The sequence below is a fragment of the Scardinius erythrophthalmus genome (genome assembly GCF_964197995.2).
Source record: "Scardinius erythrophthalmus genome assembly, chromosome: 1".
NCBI lineage: Eukaryota > Metazoa > Chordata > Actinopteri > Cypriniformes > Leuciscidae > Scardinius > Scardinius erythrophthalmus.
The window spans coordinates 29,976,553-29,996,663 of NC_138221.1; the positions used below are offsets into that span (position 1 = coordinate 29,976,553).

At 40.2% G+C, this 20,111-nt stretch overlaps 2 protein-coding genes across 2 annotated transcripts in view; both read right to left on the minus strand.

The window, feature by feature from the left end:
• The window catches only part of LOC308691971 (uncharacterized protein), a 135,501-nt gene continuing 115,390 nt past the window's right edge, over nucleotides 1-20,111 (minus strand). The window contains exon 3 of the mRNA XM_081367595.1: nucleotides 1-173. Coding sequence (XP_081223721.1) covers nucleotides 112-173 — 62 coding nt within the window. The 3' untranslated portion in view covers nucleotides 1-111. The remainder of the gene's footprint in view (nucleotides 174-20,111) is intronic.
• On the minus strand, nucleotides 4,378-17,043 carry LOC308690656 (uncharacterized protein). Its single transcript, XM_081365264.1, has 3 exons — nucleotides 16,747-17,043; nucleotides 6,134-7,647; nucleotides 4,378-4,650 (listed from the first exon to the last, which is right to left on the minus strand). Exons 1-2 carry the CDS (start codon nucleotides 16,823-16,825, stop codon nucleotides 6,488-6,490), a joined length of 1,239 nt encoding a protein of 412 aa, XP_081221390.1. The 5' UTR covers nucleotides 16,826-17,043; the 3' UTR covers nucleotides 4,378-4,650; nucleotides 6,134-6,487.

Consider the following 20,111-nt stretch of genomic DNA (forward strand, 5'->3'; position numbering starts at 1 on the left):
TCGCTGGACGAATTAAATGTTGGTCAGACCAGTTACAGAACAAGGTAATCTCGATAATTGATAAAATAAATGTACATGCGACTTATGAATTATGACCATGAGTCATAAATATTAATATTCCCAAAATTCCCCATATTCTTGAGCTAATTCATATTTACCCAGAGTCGTATATGCTACACCTTCCTGGAGTGATGGACTCAAGCACATGTGAGTTACCAGTTATTCTTATGCTTCTCGAAGTAACCACCAACGCAGGACAGAAAATTGGAACTCTGATTGACAGAGCATCAGATACCAACTACATCACTCCTATAGCTGCCAGGAGACTGAAGCTTCAAAGTGAAAAGATCACGCTTGTCGTCCATGGAGTTGGAGGCATGGCCATGAAGGTAAAGACCAAAAGATACTTACTCAAGGTAAGAGTCAAGACACCTAGAGGCACGGAGAGAGCTCATGAGCTGATCTTTTATGGTTTGGATGAAATTGCAAAAGTTCACAGAGTAATCAAAGCACAGCAACTCAAAAAGTTCTTCCCTGACACCAACTTGGAAGATCTTCACAGACCAGAACATGTTGAGCTTTTCATAAGCCACCGTGAAGGAAGACTTGCTCCACAGAGAGTAAAGGTGGTAGGAGATCTTGTCCTGTGGGAAAGCCCTTTAGGAAAGACCGTTGGCGGAGCACATCCAGACCTCTGTGAAGTGGTGGACATGGCCTTGCAAAATTCTGAGACTCATTTTGCACGATCGATGAGAACCACAGCAGTGAAGTATCAAGAAATTGCTGAGATGCAAGAATCTAGAGCTGAAACCAAAACCACTGTTATGGGCAGAGAGTTCTTGGACTGGTGGAAGTGGGACAGCATTGGTGCAGCCTGCGAACCCATGTGTGGAGGATGCCGGTGTGGTAACTGTCAACCAGGAGGCAAAGACATGACTCTGAGTGAAGAAAGAGAGCTTGAGATGATCAGGCAAGGCCACAGATATGTGAAGTCAGATGCGCATAGTCAGGAGCCTCACTGGGACACAAAATACCCCTGGATTGAAGATCCAGGTTCCCTGCCCAACAACAGAAGCGTAGTGGAAGCCAAGTTTCTGACGACGGAGAAACAGCTTAAGAAAGAACCAGTGGCGTGCAGCATACACAACTCAAGTCCATGAGATGGTGGAAAGGAAGGCAGCAAAGAAACTCACTAGAGAGACCAATGCTGACTGGAAAGGACCAGTATGGTACGTCAGTCACTTGGTGGCGCCAAACCCACACTCTGTAACAACACCTGTCCGCCTTGTATGGAAAAGCAGCCAGAAGTTTAGAGGAATCAGCATGGATGACCTTCTCCTGAAAGGGCCTGATGTACTTAATCCCATCCGAGCAGTGCTACTAAGGTTCAGGAAAGGAGTCCATGCTGCCCTCAGCGACATCAAGAAGATGTACAATTCTGTGTGGCTTGAAGATATGGAGATGCACCTCCATAGATTTCTCTGGAGAGACAGTGAAGATGGAGAAATTGAGGAATATGCCATCACCAGGGTCAACATTGGCGATCGACCAGCAGGGTGCATCACACAACTGGCCATGAGAGAGACAGCAAAGCTGCCCATGTTCACTCATCTGGAGGAGGAACGGAGAGTCCTTGAAGAGGATTCCTATGTAGATGACATCCTGACATCCCATAATGACCTGGAAAAGCTAGATGAAACCACCAAAAAAGTCGAAGAAATTCTGAAGGCAGGTGGATTCTTTCTCAAGCCGTGGGTCCGATCAGGCCAAAGTGGGAGGCAGACGTCTACATCAGAACATCCAGCATCATCAGATGAAGTCTTCATTCTCCCCAACCAAATGAGAGAAGGAGACAACAAAGCCCTGGGAGTTGGTTACCTGGTCGAACCAGACAAACTGTACCTCATGACCTCGATAAACTTCTCAAAGAGAAAAAAGAAGATGAGAATCAGCCAAAATCTCGTCGGAGAAGAGGTGAGAGGAAAAACTCAAAATCCACTGACTAGAAGACAACTGCTTAGCCAAGTAGCTAGTTTGTATGACCCAATAGGGCTTGCAACACCTGCCAAACAGAAAGGAGCCATTCTAGTCAGAGAAGCATTTCAAGAAGCTGGAGGCAAAACTCTAACACGAGACACATGGGACACACGGGGCTTCTTCTCTAAGTCTGAAAGACTTAGAGAAGAAGCCATCCATCTGTTTGAGGAGTACACACGCCTCAACCAAATTACCTTCCATAGAAGCCTCACACCAGTCGAAAGTATTGGAGAACCCTGGGGAATAACATTCTCAGATGGGAGCGACCAGAGCTATGGAGCTGTTGCATACTTCAGGTGGTAGACCGAGCAAGGCATCCTGGTCCGGCTGGTTGAGTCCAAAGCCAAGCTCACACCACTTGACCAAAAGGGAGAACCAGTGAAGGCTGAGGTCTGTGGTGCTGTGTTCGCTGCAAGACTCAGGAAATACATTGAAAAGCACAGTCGGATGCAAGTCGAACGGTGGTTTCATCTGCTGGACAGTCAAACTGTGCTGGGTGCAATCCAAAGGGACAGTTATGGGTACCAGAGCTTTTTTGCAAACAGAGTGGGAGAGATCCAGAAGTCCACATCAGTTGAAGACTGGAGATGGATTCCAGGTGAGCAAAACATTGCTGACCTCACAACAAGAGGAGCAACCCCAGAAGACCTCAAAGAGAACTCTGTGTGGCAAAATGGCCCAGAGTTTCTGAAACGACCTGTGGAGGAGTGGCCGACAAAGTCAGCCAAAGATGTCGCTGCAGGTGCCAAAGAAGGTATAAACAAGCTCCAAAGGAAATGTTTTACAGCAGCACTGACCCAAGCACAGGTGAGAAAAAACCAACATGCTACACCTGCTACTGCAATGCCAATGTCTCCAACCTCTGACCAAAACAAGGACCTGCAAAGCAGCCCTAGCGGAAAAGGACACCAAATCCAAGTCCGGAGGCCACCTTCTGGTTCTTCAGTGAGGAAAATCCTTAATATCAATAAGTTCAGCAGTTTAACCAGGTTGATACACTATACAGTGTCAAAATGAAGAGACATGCTCATATCATGTATTGTGAGGTAAACATGCTGACTGTGAGCATGTGACAGTTAAACATTAAGATTATTTTAACTTACTTAACATAGAAAAACAATGAGTAATAAACAAGCTTTCAAAATGAACGTGGTATAGTTGTATTGTGTTGGCTAGAATTAATTATCATACCATATAGTCAGTAAGTCAACACAAGCTTGCTAGTCGTGCTAAAGTTTCGTTAAACTAATATCCTAACAATTTGTTTTACAGCATTAGAAGCAAATATATGATAGCTATGTAGGCCTAGTGCATTCATTAGCAACTCTCGATCACTGTGGCTACGTTAACTTTCCAATTAATGCATCACAATTGTTTTTTAATGTTAAACAAATAAAAATGGATTCAGATTTGATACTCACACTTTGATTATTGTCCATCTTCGAGAAAAACAGAGTATTGGAAAAACATGCGGTCACAGGTCTTCTAATTCGGTAGGTGGCGCTGTCATTAAAATGGACATTGTACACTACATTTTTCATTTAAAAAAGATTTGCACAAAGAAAAGGACTTTGTGAAATTTGTTAAAATTATATAGCCTACACTCGAGTTAGGCTATATCATGAGATTCGAGTTATATCAATAGTCTATAGGCTTGAGTGAGGAGAAGAAAAGAGAAACGAGAGATTCCAAATTTATTCCAGTCAAATATTTCTGTGAAATATCACAGAACATCCCCTAATGCTGGATCCCCACAACGTTTTCAAAGCCATTTCAGTCTAAACTTCTGATATATGGTTTTCTGAGCGCACACATCCGAAGTTTGCGCACAGAAAGCGGCGAGTCCTGTGAGTATTAAACTAAGTTCTCTTTCACGTATTATTGCCCTTAAACTGTCAAATACAGATAAAAATACAAGGCTATGTCAAAAACACACAAAGTTCACATAAACACAGTCGTTCATGTCTGTGAACGTAAATAGCAAGAAATCGCATGTGTATATTAGATCTGTGTATTAAAGTGAAAGCAGAGTAATTTACCTACTGCTAAACTGTTAATATGAATCAAACAACAAAAGAAAAACTGAAAATCACTCACTGCTCTGGACTGAATTAACTTTAGTAGCTTTAATAAGAACACGTTTCTTACTTAAATTCTGCAGTTAAATTCTCTGGTGAGGAGATAAACATGGCAGACTGGGGTCTATGCTAATAGGGCAGAGTCCATCAGCAGTCATAGGCAGGGCCTAAGCATATGTGATTTCACATTGTGACACTTATTATTATGATTCATGGGGATTTAAAAAAGAGGAGTGCCATAAAGAGAGACTTCCACAGAAAGGAATCAGTACACATTTATTTTCATGGAACTGCAGCTACACACAAATAAACTAGCAATTCACATACTTCACAAACTGAAAGAACAACTTATTTTCCAATTCATTTTACACATTGCATAAATATATTTTCATAATTTAAATTTGGCACAGTCAACTACGCCAATAGGTTACTTTACCACTACTAGTTAAAAAAGAAAAACAATACAGTGAGGAAAATAAGTATTTGAACACCCTGCTATTTTGCAAGTTCTCCCACTTGGAAGTCGTGGAGGGTTCTGAAATTGTCATCGTAGGTGCATGCCCACTGTGAGAGACAATAAAAAAAAAAAAAAAAAATCCAGAAATCACAATATATGATTTTTTAACTATTTATTTGTATGATACAGCTGCAAATAAGTATTTGAACACCTGTCTATCAGCTAGAATTCTGACCCTCAAAGACCTGTTAGTCTGCCTTTAAAATGTCCACCTCCACTCCATTTATTATCCTAAATTAGATGCACCTGTTTGAGGTCGTTAGCTGCATAAAGACACCTGTCCACCCCATACAATCAGTAAGAATCCAACTACTAACATGGCCAAGACCAAAGAGCTGTCCAAAGACACTAGAGACAAAATTGTACACCTCCACAAGGCTGGAAAGGGCTACGGGGAAATTGCCAAGCAGCTTGGTGAAAAAATCATTAGAAAATGGAAGAAGCTAAACATGACTGTCAATCTCCCTCGGACTGGGGCTCCATGCAAGATCTCACCTTGTGGGGTCTCAATGATCCTAAGAAAGGTGAGAAATCAGCCCAGAACTACACGGGAGGAGCTGGTCAATGACCTGAAAAAAGCTGGGACCACCGTTTCCAAGGTTACTGTTGGTAATACACTAAGACGTCATGGTTTGAAATCATGCATGGCACGGAAGGTTCCCCTGCTTAAACCAGCACGTCAAGGCCCGTCTTAAGTTTGCCAATGACTATTTGGATGATCCAGAGGAGTCATGGGAGAAAGTCATGTGGTCAGATGAGACCAAAATAGAACTTTTTGGTCATAATTCCACTAAACGTGTTTGGAGGAAGAAGAATGATGAGTACCATCCCAAGAACACCATCCCTACTGTGAAGCATGGGGGTGATAGCATCATGCTTTGGGGGTGTTTATCTGCACATGGGACAGGGCGACTGCACTGTATTAAGGAGAGGATGACCGGGGCCATGTATTGCAAGATTTTGGGGAACAACCTCCTTCCCTCAGTTAGAGCATTGAAGATGGGTCGAGGCTGGGTCTTCCAACATGACAATGACCCGAAGCACACAGCCAGGATAACCAAGGAGTGGCTCTGTAAGAAGCATATCAAGGTTCTGGCGTGGCCTAGCCAGTCTCCAGACCTAAACCCAATAGAGAATCTTTGGAGGGAGCTCAAACTCCGTGTTTCTCAGCGACAGCCCAGAAACCTGACTGATCTAGAGAAGATCTGTGTGGAGGAGTGGGCCAAAATCCCTCCTGCAGTGTGTGCAAACCTGGTGAAAAACTACAGGAAACGTTTGACCTCTGTAATTGCAAACAAAGGCTACTGTACCAAATATTAACATTGATTTTCTCAGGTGTTCAAATACTTATTTGCAGCTGTATCATACAAATAAATAGTTAAAAAATCATACATTGTGATTTCTGGATTTTTTTTTTTTTAGATTAGATTATGTCTCTCACAGTGGACATGCACCTACGGTGACAATTTCAGACCCCTCCATGATTTCTAAGTGGGAGGACTTGCAAAATAGCTGGGTGTTCAAATACTTATTTTTCTCACTGTATAGCAAGTCTCAGGTGTTGGCTAAAACCAACAAATAGAATAATAAGTCCATATAGAAAAGAAAGGGGAGCTTCGCTGAAAGAGTCCATAAAGAGACAAACAATTCCATTCATAATTATACCATATGCAACATTGATCCTTATGGATAATAACTAGCATGTCATATGAGCATGTGACTAAAGAGTGAGTACAAGAAATGATTAGATAGACAGAAAAGGAGAAGCAAACATATTTATCCCGTTTAAGGCACTGCTTTAGGTTGATTTCTTTCCACGCTAAAGAAACTCTTTAGAACAGATAAAATACCTTTTTCAAGTATGAATTAACATGTGCTTTTTAAGGCTTGCTTTACGTGTGAAAGTGTTTCCACACTGAGAACAGGTGAAAGGCTTTTCTAAATTGTGAATTAACACATGCTCATTAAGGTGTCCTTTCTGTGTAAAACTCTTGCCACACTGAGAGCAGGTGAACGGCTTTTTTCCAGCATGAATTAACATGTGAGTTTTAAGGTATCCTTTATGTCTGAAAGTGTTTCCACACTGAGAACAGGTGAAAGGCTTTTCTAAATTGTGAATTAACACATGCTCATTAAGGTGTCCTTTCTGTGCAAAACTCTTGCCACACTGGGAGCAGGTGAAAGGTTTTATTCCAGCATGAATTAACATGTGAGTCTTAAGGTATCCTTTACGTCTGAAAGTGTTTCCACACTGAGAACAGGTGAAAGGCTTTTCTGAAGTGTGAATTAACAGATGATCATTAAGGTGTCCTTTCTGTGTAAAACTCTTTCCACACTGGGAGCAGGTGAACGGCTTTTTTCCAGCATGAATTAACATGTGAGTTTTAAGGTATCCTTTATGTCTGAAAGAGTGTCCACACTGAGAACAGATGAAAGGCTTTTCTGAAGTGTGAATTAACAGATGATCATTAAGGTGTCCTTTCTGTGTAAAACTCTTGCCACAATGGGAGCAGGTGAAAGGCTTTATTCCAGCATGAATTAACATGTGAGTCTTAAGGTTTTCTTTTCGTGTGAAAGTATTTCCACACTGAGAACAGGTGAAAGGCTTTTCTGAAGTGTGAATTAACAGATGATCATTAAGGTGTCCTTTATGTATAAAACACTTTCCACACTGGGAGCAGACGAAAGGCTTTATTCCAGCATGAATTAACATGTGAGTCTTAAGGTTTTCTTTACGTGTGAAATTATTTCCACACTGAGAACAGGTGAAAGGCCCTTTTCCAGCATGAATTAACATGTGATTCATGAGGCTTCTTCTGTGTTGTAAAGTCTTTCCACACTGAGAGCAGGTGAAAGGCCTTTTGACTTCTGTAATTTGAATGTTGCTTTGTGAGCAACTGTTTTCAGTTTTGGAGCAACCCAATGGCTTCTCTCCATCAGTGACATCATGAGCTTTCTGATGCTTCTCTTCCACTTCATTCAGATCTTGTCCTTCCTCTTTCACTTTCACCAGGCCTAAAATTAAAACAATTAAAATTATGAAAATCAATTGTTAAAATTGAAAAATAAAAGGAAATCACTTCTTTATCTTTAATATTAATCAATTTATATTTAATTCATACAGTGAAGACTATACAGTGTTTTATTTTGACCAGGGATTTTCCTGCATAGAGAATTACAAGTAGCCGTAGGGCTACACGATTAATCGTATTTTAATCGCGATAAAGATATCTTCCTGTCTCGATTCATTTTAAAAAATCGTCTTTTTTTTATTCTATTCTTTTTTTTATAAAAATTTTTTATCCTGAAAACGCTTTTTTATTAGACATTTCCATTATATTGCATTGTAAACAAGTCCCCAATAGCACTGATGTTTGTGGTTGTCAGATCTGAATAGCTTAAATCTCCCAAATTACCCAAACAGTGTATTTCTCTTACATTTTATGCCCCGTGTTTTACTTAATCGGTGCAACCTTGCGTGCTCTACACTGCGGAAAAAGCACTGATCTCCACAGCGATATTCTGTTTTCATGAAATTGTTACACAGCTAGTCTGTTTCTTCACAAGCCCCTTGTGCCGTTTGTGTGACTAAATCTGTTTCTAAATGAGTTTCGTTGATTTATTTTTTGAAGTTTATGTTTTTACCAGTTTTCATGATGTGAATAAGTTGAAAACGACAGCCACTGACCGTTTTCAGTGTGCATCAACAAGTAGACTATTTTTCTTTGCAGTACGAATTTGCTGAGTGATCTGGATCTGTAGCCTACTTTTTCTCATTTTCAACCGAAATGTGTCGTTTAGAAGATCTAATGTGAAGACGCGCATCACAAAGCGCCCATCTAACGTTAAATCATGCCATTTGTATTGACTTGCTGTCTGAGGAAGTTGTAGTTGGTTAAATTAAGTCTGATGGTTTGAAATTAACACCCGTCAACCCGCCAAATGCTGCTAAAAATGAACTTTGGCGGGTATCGCTGTCAAATCACTGGCTAATTTGGCATGTTATTATGTTTACTGACTTTGCTGGGGAAATTCATGTACACCAAATCTGCGCGGATTTTGCGCAAATACTCGTGCAAAACCATTAACTGTCTCTTCTCTTTCTCTGTAGTTTCTCAAATGAGAATAATCGTGATTAATTATCGCGATTATAATTTTGAGCAAAATAATCGTGATTATCATTTTAACCATTATCGTGCAGCCCTAAGTAGCCACCTCCGTCAAATTTTGTGCCGCCTCCGGCTATCGACAAAACTATCAACTACAGTCACATGCTCCGATATCCCTTTTCCACCAACACGGTTCTGTTGTGGGATCTCGGCCTGTGTCCTTTCTCTAAGCGTTCGATGGTAATGCCCGGATCGCGGCTGTATCTGCAGCTCAGATGGGCCAAATTATAAAAAATAAATTATTGGCAGGAGGGTCGATGAGAGATAAAATCATTATTGTAAGACACGGAACTCTCATTTCAGGGTAAAACTCAATGAATGTGCGTCACTTTAACTTTAAATAAACTTTTATTTTAAATAAATGTTAATTTAAAAGCAGCCTACTTCAGTGTGATTTGTTACCATATCATCATGCTTTACATATTAGGCATTTTAATAATAAGATTGTTATTTTGAGGAAACTATCATAAACTGGGTTTCCCACAGGATTTTGTGAAACTGTGGTGGCAGGACATTGAATTCTCAGTGGACAAAACCAATCCAACCAGGCTCTGTTGGAACCATGATGCTGATCATCAACATTCTCTGTCAACTCAGGCTTTAATCCGAGTTTAGGTTTGTCATCAGTAGCGAACAGCCAATCACATAATGAGAAAGAGCGAGACTGCGATTAATTTCTTGCGAGAGAAGCAGCACGATTCAATTCTCTTTTCTGCAGAATATTACAAGATTGAAAAATATTAAGAATTTAAACAAACTTACACAGTAAAAAGAAGCAGTCAAGCAACAGGAGAGAACATCAGTCTGTGAGTGGTAACTTTTTTCATTAGATTTTAGCGTGGTTCTTCATTTCTAGGAAACTTTGTTTTGTTTACTGTGTTTACCCTAGCAAAGCGCTGCTTTGCTAGGGTAAGTGGCCTTTGTTTGTCGTGCATCTCACCTGAGTTTTGCTTTGCCAAGTAATAGGGTGTGGCCTGCTGTATTCAATAACGAGTTATTAGGCATGTATATAATTGGTTAGAGCATCACGGTAGCGGTCCTGGAAGCCTTCGTGTGAAGCCCTGAAGACCGAAGAGTGTAAAGACCAACACCTCACCCTGTGCGACTCCACCAAGCAAGGACACCTACAAGGCACTTGAGTATTATTTTCTTGTTTACTTTATTTTCTTGTTGTTTTCTTTCTCTTCTACACAACTTTTCTTCTGATCTTTCTGTTTGTGAGCTCTCTCACACTATGTGTTTTCAAATCCCAACTATTACGAACATATGTAAATCAAATGTAACATGTAGGAGGCAGTACAATCCTAACAACCTGTATGAAACCAACATACAGATGGGATGGCTTCTTCCCACTCTGACTCAACTGAAGACAAAACTGGACCGGATCAAGCCATCATTAAAGTTCTCCAAGCCACTTGTTGATGCCATTCACCTGGGTTTGAAGAACCGCTTCAGTGAAATATTGGAAGACTGATTGCAGCCGCCATCTTGCTGCCAAAATTCAAGACATTGTGGGCCAAAGATGAAACCATCCTCAAAAAGGTTAAGGCAAAGCGTGTTTTGAAATCCAGGCATGATGGACGTCCCAATTGTTACGTCCCACATAAGTCTAGGGGTAAATGGGGACGCAACAAGTTTCGGTACTTAAGTACGTTTTTAAATCAGATACTTTTGTACTTTTACTCAAGTGATGTTTGAATGGAGGACTTTCTACTTTTACAGGAGTCATTTTTTATTTAGGTATATACTTTTACTTGAGTATAACTTTTGAATACTTTTACCACCCCTGCTACTGACCTTGGTCTTTATCAATCCCTCTTCTCTTCCTTCTCAGCTAAAATCTCTACTGCTAAAATGACTTACTTTCACAACAAAATTAACAATTCTTCTGACTCTCGCATGCTTTTCAAAACCTTCTCCTCTCTTCTCAACCTTCCTCCTCCTCCCTCATCAACCCTAACAGCTGACGGTTTTGCCACATAAATAAAAACTCCAAAGTCCGCCCTATTACCTATCCGCTTGATCCTATCCCCACTAACCTACTTCAAGCCATTTCTTCCTCAGTTGTACCCACACTCACACACATCATAAACACTTCTCTTCACACTGGTACCGGTATCCCTTTTTCCGTTCTTCGCAAAACCACTTGAACGAGTTGTTTTCAACCAGATCCCTTCCTTTCTTACACAGAACAACCTCTTGGACAACAATCAGTCTGGTTTCAAAAGCGGACACTCAACTGAGACTGCCCTGCTCTCAGTAATTGAAGCTGGCAAGAGCAGCTTCCAAATCCTCAGTTCTCATCCTGCTGGATCTGTCTGCTACCTTTGACACAGTTAACAAGCAGATCCCCCTGTCAATCCTAAAGATGAAGGGCATCTCGGGATCCGTAAATCCAATGGTTCAAGTCTTACCTCTCAGGTACGTCCTTTAGGGTGTCGTGGAGGGGTGTGTTGTCTAAGACCCAACATCTAGCTACTGGAGTGCCTCAGGGCTCAGTGCTTGGACCACTTCTCTTTTCCATCTACATGACATCACTAGGATCTTTGATTCAGAAACATGGCTTTTCCCATCACTGCTACGCTGATGGCACACCTCTACCTCTCATTCCAGCCTGATGATCCGACAGTAGCCGCTCGCATCTCTGCCTGACAGACATTTCTGGCTGGATGAAGGACCACCACCTTCAACAAACCTTGCAAAGACAGAGCTACTTGTGGTCCCGGCCAACCCAACACTTCATCACAACTAGAGGTCGACCGATTCATCGGTTTTGCCGATTAATCGGCACCGATAGTTGATTGGTGGAACTATCGTTATCGGCAAAAATCCATACCGATATTTTTTCCTGGTTGCGTCCGTTGTTGGAGCGGCTGAGAAGCGCGCGCTGTCATTCATTACACAGTAAGAGAGAGCTGAGAAGGCTCTGCTGGCATCATGCAGTACAAGAGCGGCCTCTAGAGGTGTAATAACAACTATCGCTGATGCCTCGTGTTGTTTATTTCGACACGTGATGCTGCGTGCTGCACTGAGAGGAGAGCACAAGCTGTGTGGAGAGCGCTCAGATGCGCGTTTAAACCACCGACAGCTAAAAGGTATGTATATTGTATACAGTACATTTTGTCATATCATTATAAAGCGATTCATTTGTTGACTAAATGCTACATTAGTAGAGAAAGAACAGCACGGCAGTATGTTTGTTTGCCTTCGAAGCTGAGAGGACACTAACATTAGTAGTACCTCAAGCGGTTAAAACACTGACAAAAATAAACGCAAGTCCGACCCGAATGTTTAATGTCACAATTGTTAACATCTATTTGCATATTTAAAGCTAGAGATGTAAGCTGGCAAACTGATCTGTTCATACAGCTGACAGAAACACATAAACAAATCAGAAAAGCATTCGGTTTCGGTTATTTTTTCATCATCACTTTAATACATATTTTGTATAGTGTTTATAAAATAGAAGCAAAAGTGTGAGACTATACGTAATATTTATGTCATTTCATATGAAATAACATTTACAATAAAATTCCATATGTAACATTAACTAAGGTTAATAACTGCTGTATAAGGATTGGTCATTGTTTAATTAGCATGTACTAATACATTTTTAAATTAAGGTTTTTGTTAACCACAGTTAATGCACTATCAAACTAACATGAATGATCAAGGTGCAATTTGTTTTTATCCAGTATCAATTTTAAAAACTATCGGTTGATTAATCGGTTATCGGCAAGTATGGCCCAACTTAGCTATCGTTATCTGTAAAATCCACAATCGGTCGACCTCTAATCACAACTTCACCATTCAGCTAGGCTCGTCATCCATAACTCCATCAAGGTCAGCCAGGAACCTTGGTGTGGTAATTGATGATCAATTGAACTTCACAGACCACATTGCTAGAGCTGTCATGCAGATTTGCCTCGTACAACGTTAGGAGGATCAGGCCCTTCCTATCATGGCATGCTACACAACTCCTTGTCCAAGCGCTTGTTCTATCCAGACTGGTTTATTGTAATGCTTTGCCTACAGAACAACCACTGGCTCTGCTCCCTTTTACCTAAACTCATTACTTCAGACTTGTGTCATTCAGAAACTTGCACTCTGCAAGCGAATGTCGTCTGGTGGTGCCATCTCAAACAGGCACAAAATCTCCTTCTTGGACCTTTACCATGACTGTTCCCTGCTGGTGGAATGATCTGCCTAACTCAACCAGAGCTGCTGAGTCCGTAGCCATTTGCAAGAAACGACTGAAGACGCATCTTTTTCGGCAGCACTTGATCCAGTAATACTAACACTTTCTCTTCTCTTCTCTTCTATTCTATTCTATTCTATTCTATTCTATTCTATTCTATTTATAAAAAAAAAAAAAGATTTGATTTAAACTGAGAAGGGTCATAGCACTTGCATATTGTTGTCCTACTGTTAGTTTAACTGCTTCTATTGTTCTCATTTGTAAGTTGCTTTGGATAAAAGCAGCTGCTAAATGAAAAAATAGCTGTCTATGAAATAGAACAACTAAAGTAAAAAGGCTTTCTATATCAGTGCAAGTAAAAGTTTTGAAGTTTAAATAGAACTTTTAAGCTCACGTTTTATAGCTTTATCTATTGATTCTAAAGCGTATTTATATTACCTTTATATATGTATTCATTTAAACTGCGTGATAATTGATAAACTACATTTTTTACATGTGTGATAGATTAAGGGTATAATAATTACATAATATCTAAATCATACAGAATTATTATTCTAAATTAATAAGCATTACTAGAAGATTTTGTCTTTAAAAATAATTTGCTATGTAGTAGATGAGTTGGATGATCTTACTCCCGGACGCATTTTTGGAACCAGCATACATCCAGTAAGCAAGGTTTGGTTGAATTATATTGGTTGTATATTTGACTGTAAGATAACCTTGCTTTCTGGAATACACCCATGTTCACACAGATCCGCAAGAACGATTAAAAACACTGTATTATTCAGGGCAGGCCAGTAGCTGACGACAGGGCCGGCCCGTGGCATAGGCGGAATAGGCAAATGCTAGGGGCGCCACTCAGCCATAGGGGCACCAAAATGAGTAAACGACCTTTTGACCTTTTTTACCAATACTATTTTAAAACCATTAATTCGAAATACTACCAATAAAGCAAAAAAAAAAAAAAAAAAAAAACTCCACAAAAACGTAACTAAGTACTAAGTAGTATATTTATATAATGTAAACGGATGAGTTATAAAAAAATTCACCCCCCTCACAGTTGTCATGAAGGGACAAATAAGCTATATAGACCAAAGCCACTTTTTGCACCAGGCTGTAACGTGTTTTTATTCTGCTGTAAAGTTGGGTATTTTAACATGGGGGATATACAGATGTGATCATGTGACTCACTTCTGCACACAGCCTTAAAGGTCCCGTTCTTCGTGATCCCATGTTTCAAACTTTAGTTTGATTTTTTTTTTTAGTTTTAGTGTGTAATGTTGTTGTAAGACTATAAATAATATCTGTAAAATGATAAAGCTCAAAGTTCAATGCCAAGCGAGATATTTTATTTAACAGAAGTCGCCTACATCGAACGGCCCGTTTGGACTACATCCCTCTACTTCCTTCTTTAATGACGCCATTTAAACCGTTTTTTAACTAACCTCCGCCCACAGGAATGCTCCCTCAACTCTACCGAAATTCGTTTATGTACTTGCGCACTTCTAATAACTTCCGGTGTTTACTCAACTCTTACGGTGATTTTCTGAAGTAAAACTGATGCTTCATCTTTTGTGTGATGTACAATAAACTTTATTAAACTCATCATTATGTTTGATCATCATTCAGACAGCAGACTTGTAGGCTAATAAAATATAATGGATACATACAAGCAGATGACAAATACGTTATAATAACCGTAATTAAACAACTAAACTATACCTGTTTCATCTCTATACAGCACTCTGAACGCGCAAGATCAGTTGTTGGCAATTTGTTGTGTAGCGGCGCCTCTCGCTGCATTGATTTTGTTTGAAGGTGCATTGATTATTGTTGGTATAAGGAGGTATTGGCAAAATTTCACCTGTAGTAAGTCAGTGTGCTCACTAGGAAAGCACTACAGCCTTTGGAACATTAAAAAATTATTTAGGGGAATTACAGTATTTTTTTCATAAACATATTTGATTATTGTACGTACAGTAAGGGAGTTATAGTCAATTTCACGTGTAGTAAGTCAGTGTGGTCATTAGGAAAGCACTACGCCCTTTGGAACATGAAAAAATACTTTAGGTGAATTACAATAATTTTTTCATAAACTTATTTGATAATTGTACGTACAGTAAGGGAGTTATAGTCAAAATTTCACCTGTAGTAAGTCAGTGTGGCCACTAGGAAAGCACTACAGCCTTTGGAACATTAAAAAATTATTTAGGGGAATTACAGTATTTTTTTCATAAACATATTTGATTATTGTACGTACAGTAAGGGAGTTATAGTCAATTTCACGTGTAGTAAGTCAGTGTGGTCATTAGGAAAGCACTACGCCCATTGGAACATGAAAAAATACTTTAGGTGAATTACAATATTTTTTTCATAAACTTATTTGATAATTGTACGTACAGTAATTTTTTATAAAGATATTTGAATATTGTATGTACAGTAAGGGAGGTATTGGCAAAATTGCACCTGTAGTAAGTCAGTCATTTCACTAGGAAAGTACTACAACCTTTGGGATATATATAAAAAACACTATAGATGATTTACAGTTTATTTCATAAACATATGTAATAAACATGTAATAATATGCTCATTACATAGGCTAAACATATTTGATAATTGTACAGTAAGGGAGGTATTGTCAAAATTTCACATGTAGTAAGTCAGTGTGGTCACTAGGAAAACACTACAGCCTTTGGAACACGAAAAAATACTTAGGGTGAATTACAGTATTTTTTAAAAAAACATTTGTGAACTGTACGTACAGTAAGGGAGTTTTTGTCAAAATTTCACCTGTAGTAAGTCAGTCTGGTCACTAGGAACATGCTACAACCTTCGGATAGTAAAAAATTCCTTTGGTGAATTGATGTAATTTTATTCTAAAAATATTTATTTACACTATGTACAGTGAGGCAGGTTTCCTAAATAGGCTTCAATCATTATAATGCACTTTTTATTGTTGCTAAAGTACAATCAATAGCATTAGAACACATAATGTGAGAGATATTTGCTGGTACATCTGTACTTTGCAAAAATTTAGTTGTCTGTTTGCACACAATGGGAAAAAAATAGAACTCTTTAGTTTAGAGTAGACGGTCCCTATCTTCTTTACCACACACATTGGACATTCAGTGGACATTCGCAACTTTGTATGCCATTAAAACAATATTTGCCCATTTTGATCGATTGTGGAGAGTGTTGTAGTTCATCATCTTTGTCCTAAAGATCATGTAGCTGCTTTTATTTTGCAAAAATGTGCTTTATTGCACTTGTTATTGAGTGCGAATGTGCGAATATAAAACCAACTTTAACGTTACCTAAGTTGCCAACACGACATATAAAACGCTTAATGTGATAAAAGTCCAAACTCACATCTAATTAGGGATGTAGGCTATACTAAATTAAACAGGCCATTAAAATAACGCCATAGAAAAATGCAGTAAGACTTCTGTAAAAAAGGTAACATTACACCTCTGCACAAATGGATTACGTTAACATAAAAACAAAAGTGAATCTGTATGATGAGTCGCACACAGTTCAACACAGTTTTTGGATTCAAAAAAGCAACGAGCAAAAATAACATCTAAATCGTATCGCTGCGAGAGTTCAGTTGCATTTTTAAGACCTTTGACACGTGGATAAAGCCATTCGAATGGCAATTTAGGATTTGTTTTTACATTAAGGAATTTAAGGCTTAATGTAGGCCTACCACAACAGTCAAAAAGATGAACATGAAGAATAGGCACCAACCTCCTTGTTCCTCGTGTTTTATTCTCCAGGGTTCTGGTTCACTCATGTCCTCCTCACTCTCCTCTTTAACAAACACCATCTTCACAGCAGCAGATCTCAGTTCAGTTGATAGTCTTCCTAATATTCCTGCTTGCTTCAAAACTTAGTCACTTCTATGAGGATGAGAGTATGACAGGCATTTATTGACCTGATTCAAAAATCTTTCTACACACTAAAAGTACATTTCTAACTGTTTATATTGAGCCAGCACACCGACAAAACACCAGAGAACATGCTAAAAAATTGTGGTTAGTAAACAAACGTTTGTGTCTTACCGCCACCCACTGGACTGGAGTGTGAAGCGTCGGGAGGAGTCCAGTATTTTGGTATTTTCAGGACCACAGTTCGGGTTCGGACCCTATTTTTATTTTTTATTTTTTTTTGGTGACAGCGCCACCTACCGAATCGGAAAATCGCAGTCCCATGAGTCTTGGGGGACCAAAAAAAAGTGCAACTAAGGCAGTAAATTCTAACTAATTAGAGTTTTAAAAGTTTATTTCACCCCTTAATAGGCTATACGTTCTTGTAATTAAACCTGGATGCTAAGAGCTGAATGTAGAATGAAGACACAAGGATGATTCTGGGGGTAGATTTAAGATTGTGTATATTTGATAAAATTATACTAATACATTTGAACACACAAAAACAAATATTAATAACATTTGAACAGACACAAAAACAAATTTGTTCATGACATGAACCACATAGAAAGACCTTCAACGACGACATCTTCAATGACTCCCAAGAGAGAGAAAGAAAGTGAAAGAAATAAGAATCATTTAGTTGAACATGATCTAATACGTATTTTGTCTCATTCAACACTATACAGTGTCAAAATAAAGAGACATGCTCATATCATGTATTGTGAGGTAAACATGCTAACTGTGAGCATGTGACAGTTAAAACATTAAGATTATTTTAACTTACATAAAATGTAAAAACAACGAGTAATTAACAACCTTTCAAAACGAACATGCTACAGTTGTATTGTGCTGGCTAGAATTAATTATCATACCATAGTCACTAAGTCAACACAAGCTTGCTAGTCGTGCTAAAGTTTCGTTAAACTAATATCCTAACAATTTGTTTTACAGCATTAGAAGCAAATATATGATAGCTATGTAGGCCTAGTGCATTCATTAGCAACTCTCGATCACTGTGGCTACGTTAACTTTCCAATTAAATGCATCACAATTGTTTTTTAATGTAAAACAAATAAAAATGGATTCAGATTTGATACTCACTCTGATTATTGTCCATCTTCGAGAAAAACAGAGTATTGGAAAAACATGCGGTCACAGGTCTTCTAATTCGGTAAGTGGCGCTGTCACTAAAATGGACATTGTACACTACATTTTTCATTTAGAAAAAAGATTTGCACAAAGAAAAGGGAAATTTGTTAAAATTATATACACTCGCATGAGATTCGAGTTATATCAATAGTTTATGCCTGAGTGAGGAGAAGAAAAGAGAAACGAGAGATTCCAAATTTATTCCAGTCAAATTTTTCAGTGAAAATCACAGAACGTCCCCTAATGTCTAAATATGTTTAATTTTTCATAATCATACTACATTTTGTAGGATGACTGACATTACATTTAAATAGGGGTGATATAGTTATATATGACAACAGATAGTCACCCTTTTAAGATTCAGCAACCACCAGCAAAATAAGATAAATAAAAAATTGTAGAAGAGAAACTGCATTCAATTATTTTAACAAGATGTAATATAAGTCGCAGGTGTCCCTAGAATGAATCTGTGAAGTTTCAGCTCAAAATACCTCACAGATAATTTATTATACCATAAAGCCTCATTTTTGAGTGAAAGGAAAAACATGCTGTTTCCATGCATGTATCTTTAAATGCAAATGAGCTGCTGCTCCCCACAACGCTTTCAAAGCCATTTCAGTCTAAACTTCTGATAAATGGTTCTCTTACGAGAGATACTCTCATACTGCGTAGAATACGCTAGGGGAAAATCCTTTTCCACGAGAATACTGAAGCCAAAAAATTATCCTTTAATTTTGTATTAATGTAAAACGCGTTGCGGCAGCATACAGACATAGGCGAGGCAGCTCGCGCGCCTATTGGCTGGTCTGCTGGCAACTGCTTAAGCCTATCGAGCGAGACCTAGAGTGACGTCAGACCCAATGAGGGCGCTTCGCGCCCTCTGCGTCACGTCCCGCCGAAACGGGCGTGGCTTAGGTCTATAAATACCGCTCGCAGGCATTATTTCTCTGATTTTTCATCCTTCAGCGAAGCAACTCACATCGCTGGATCCGAGAAGAAGCCGCACTGTTGAAGAAGCACCTCAGCGGGACGAGTCGACGAAGCTGCCGGCCGCGCCGCCTTCATTGCCTTCCTGCTGCGCTATCCAGCGCCCATATCCTTTTATTGCACTGTGTGTGTGTGTTCGCCGGCGCGACTCACACTGTCTAAAAGAGCTGCGTCTTTTTCAAGATGCCTGCTTGTGGCTCGTGCAGAGCCGCACTCAGCGACGGGGACCGCCATGTCATCTGCGCTTCCTGCCTGGGTCAAGAACATGCAGCTCTCGCGCTCGCTGATGGTGGCTGCCATCACTGCGAGCTGTTGCCATTAGCGACTCTGAGGACTCGCTTGGCACTGTTCAACGAGACTGCGCCCACACCTGCTGTTGTGCCGCGCCGTAAAAAGCGCCGCGCTCAGCGAATCCCGGAGCCCTCTCTCAGCCGTCAAAGCTCGCCGGTGCGCCCGCCTGCTTCTCCAGTTTCATCAGCTTCACTTTCGGACGGACAGCGGCTGCGGTCTGCCGCCGCTTCTGTCGATGACGCTGATGAGATCGACGCGCTGCTTCGAGAGGGGGATTCCTGCTCTCTCATAGCATCAGGCAGTGAGGATTGGGCGGGCTCTGAGGATCCCGCCCCCCCTGCCCGTGCTTCTACGGGAAAGAGAGCGAGCATTGAGGCGGAGCTCATGCGCGTGCTCACTCAGGCCACGGCGAGCCTCGGCCTCGAGTGGATTACGCCTGAGCAGCCTGCTCACAACCGGCTGGACGGCTACTTCCTGCCTGGGGAGCGCGTTTCACCTGCATCCAAGCCAGCGCCTTTTCTTCCTGAGCTTCATGAAGAAGTCGCTAAATCTTGGGGCTCCCCTTTTTCGGCCAGGACACGGTCCTCTGTCTCTTTGGCGTTCTCCGCTGTCGACGACGCAAAGAACAGAGGCTACCACTCCCTGCCGCCGGTCGAAGAGGCTATTGCAGCGCACTTATGCCCGCCCTCTGCTGGACGGCGTGCTAAGATGGCGCTGCCCTCAAAAGCCTGCCGCACGACGTCAACCCTGCTCCGC

Bases quoted from the DNA above. Each gene is read 5' to 3' on its own strand.
- LOC308690656 (XM_081365264.1), bottom strand. From the start codon at position 16,825: ATGGTGTTTGTTAAAGAGGAGAGTGAGGAGGACATGAGTGAACCAGAA. The intron at 7,648-16,746 runs GTTGGTGCCTAT...TTTTAATTTTAG, and splicing joins AAAACACGAGGAACAAGGAG to GCCTGGTGAAAGTGAAAGAG.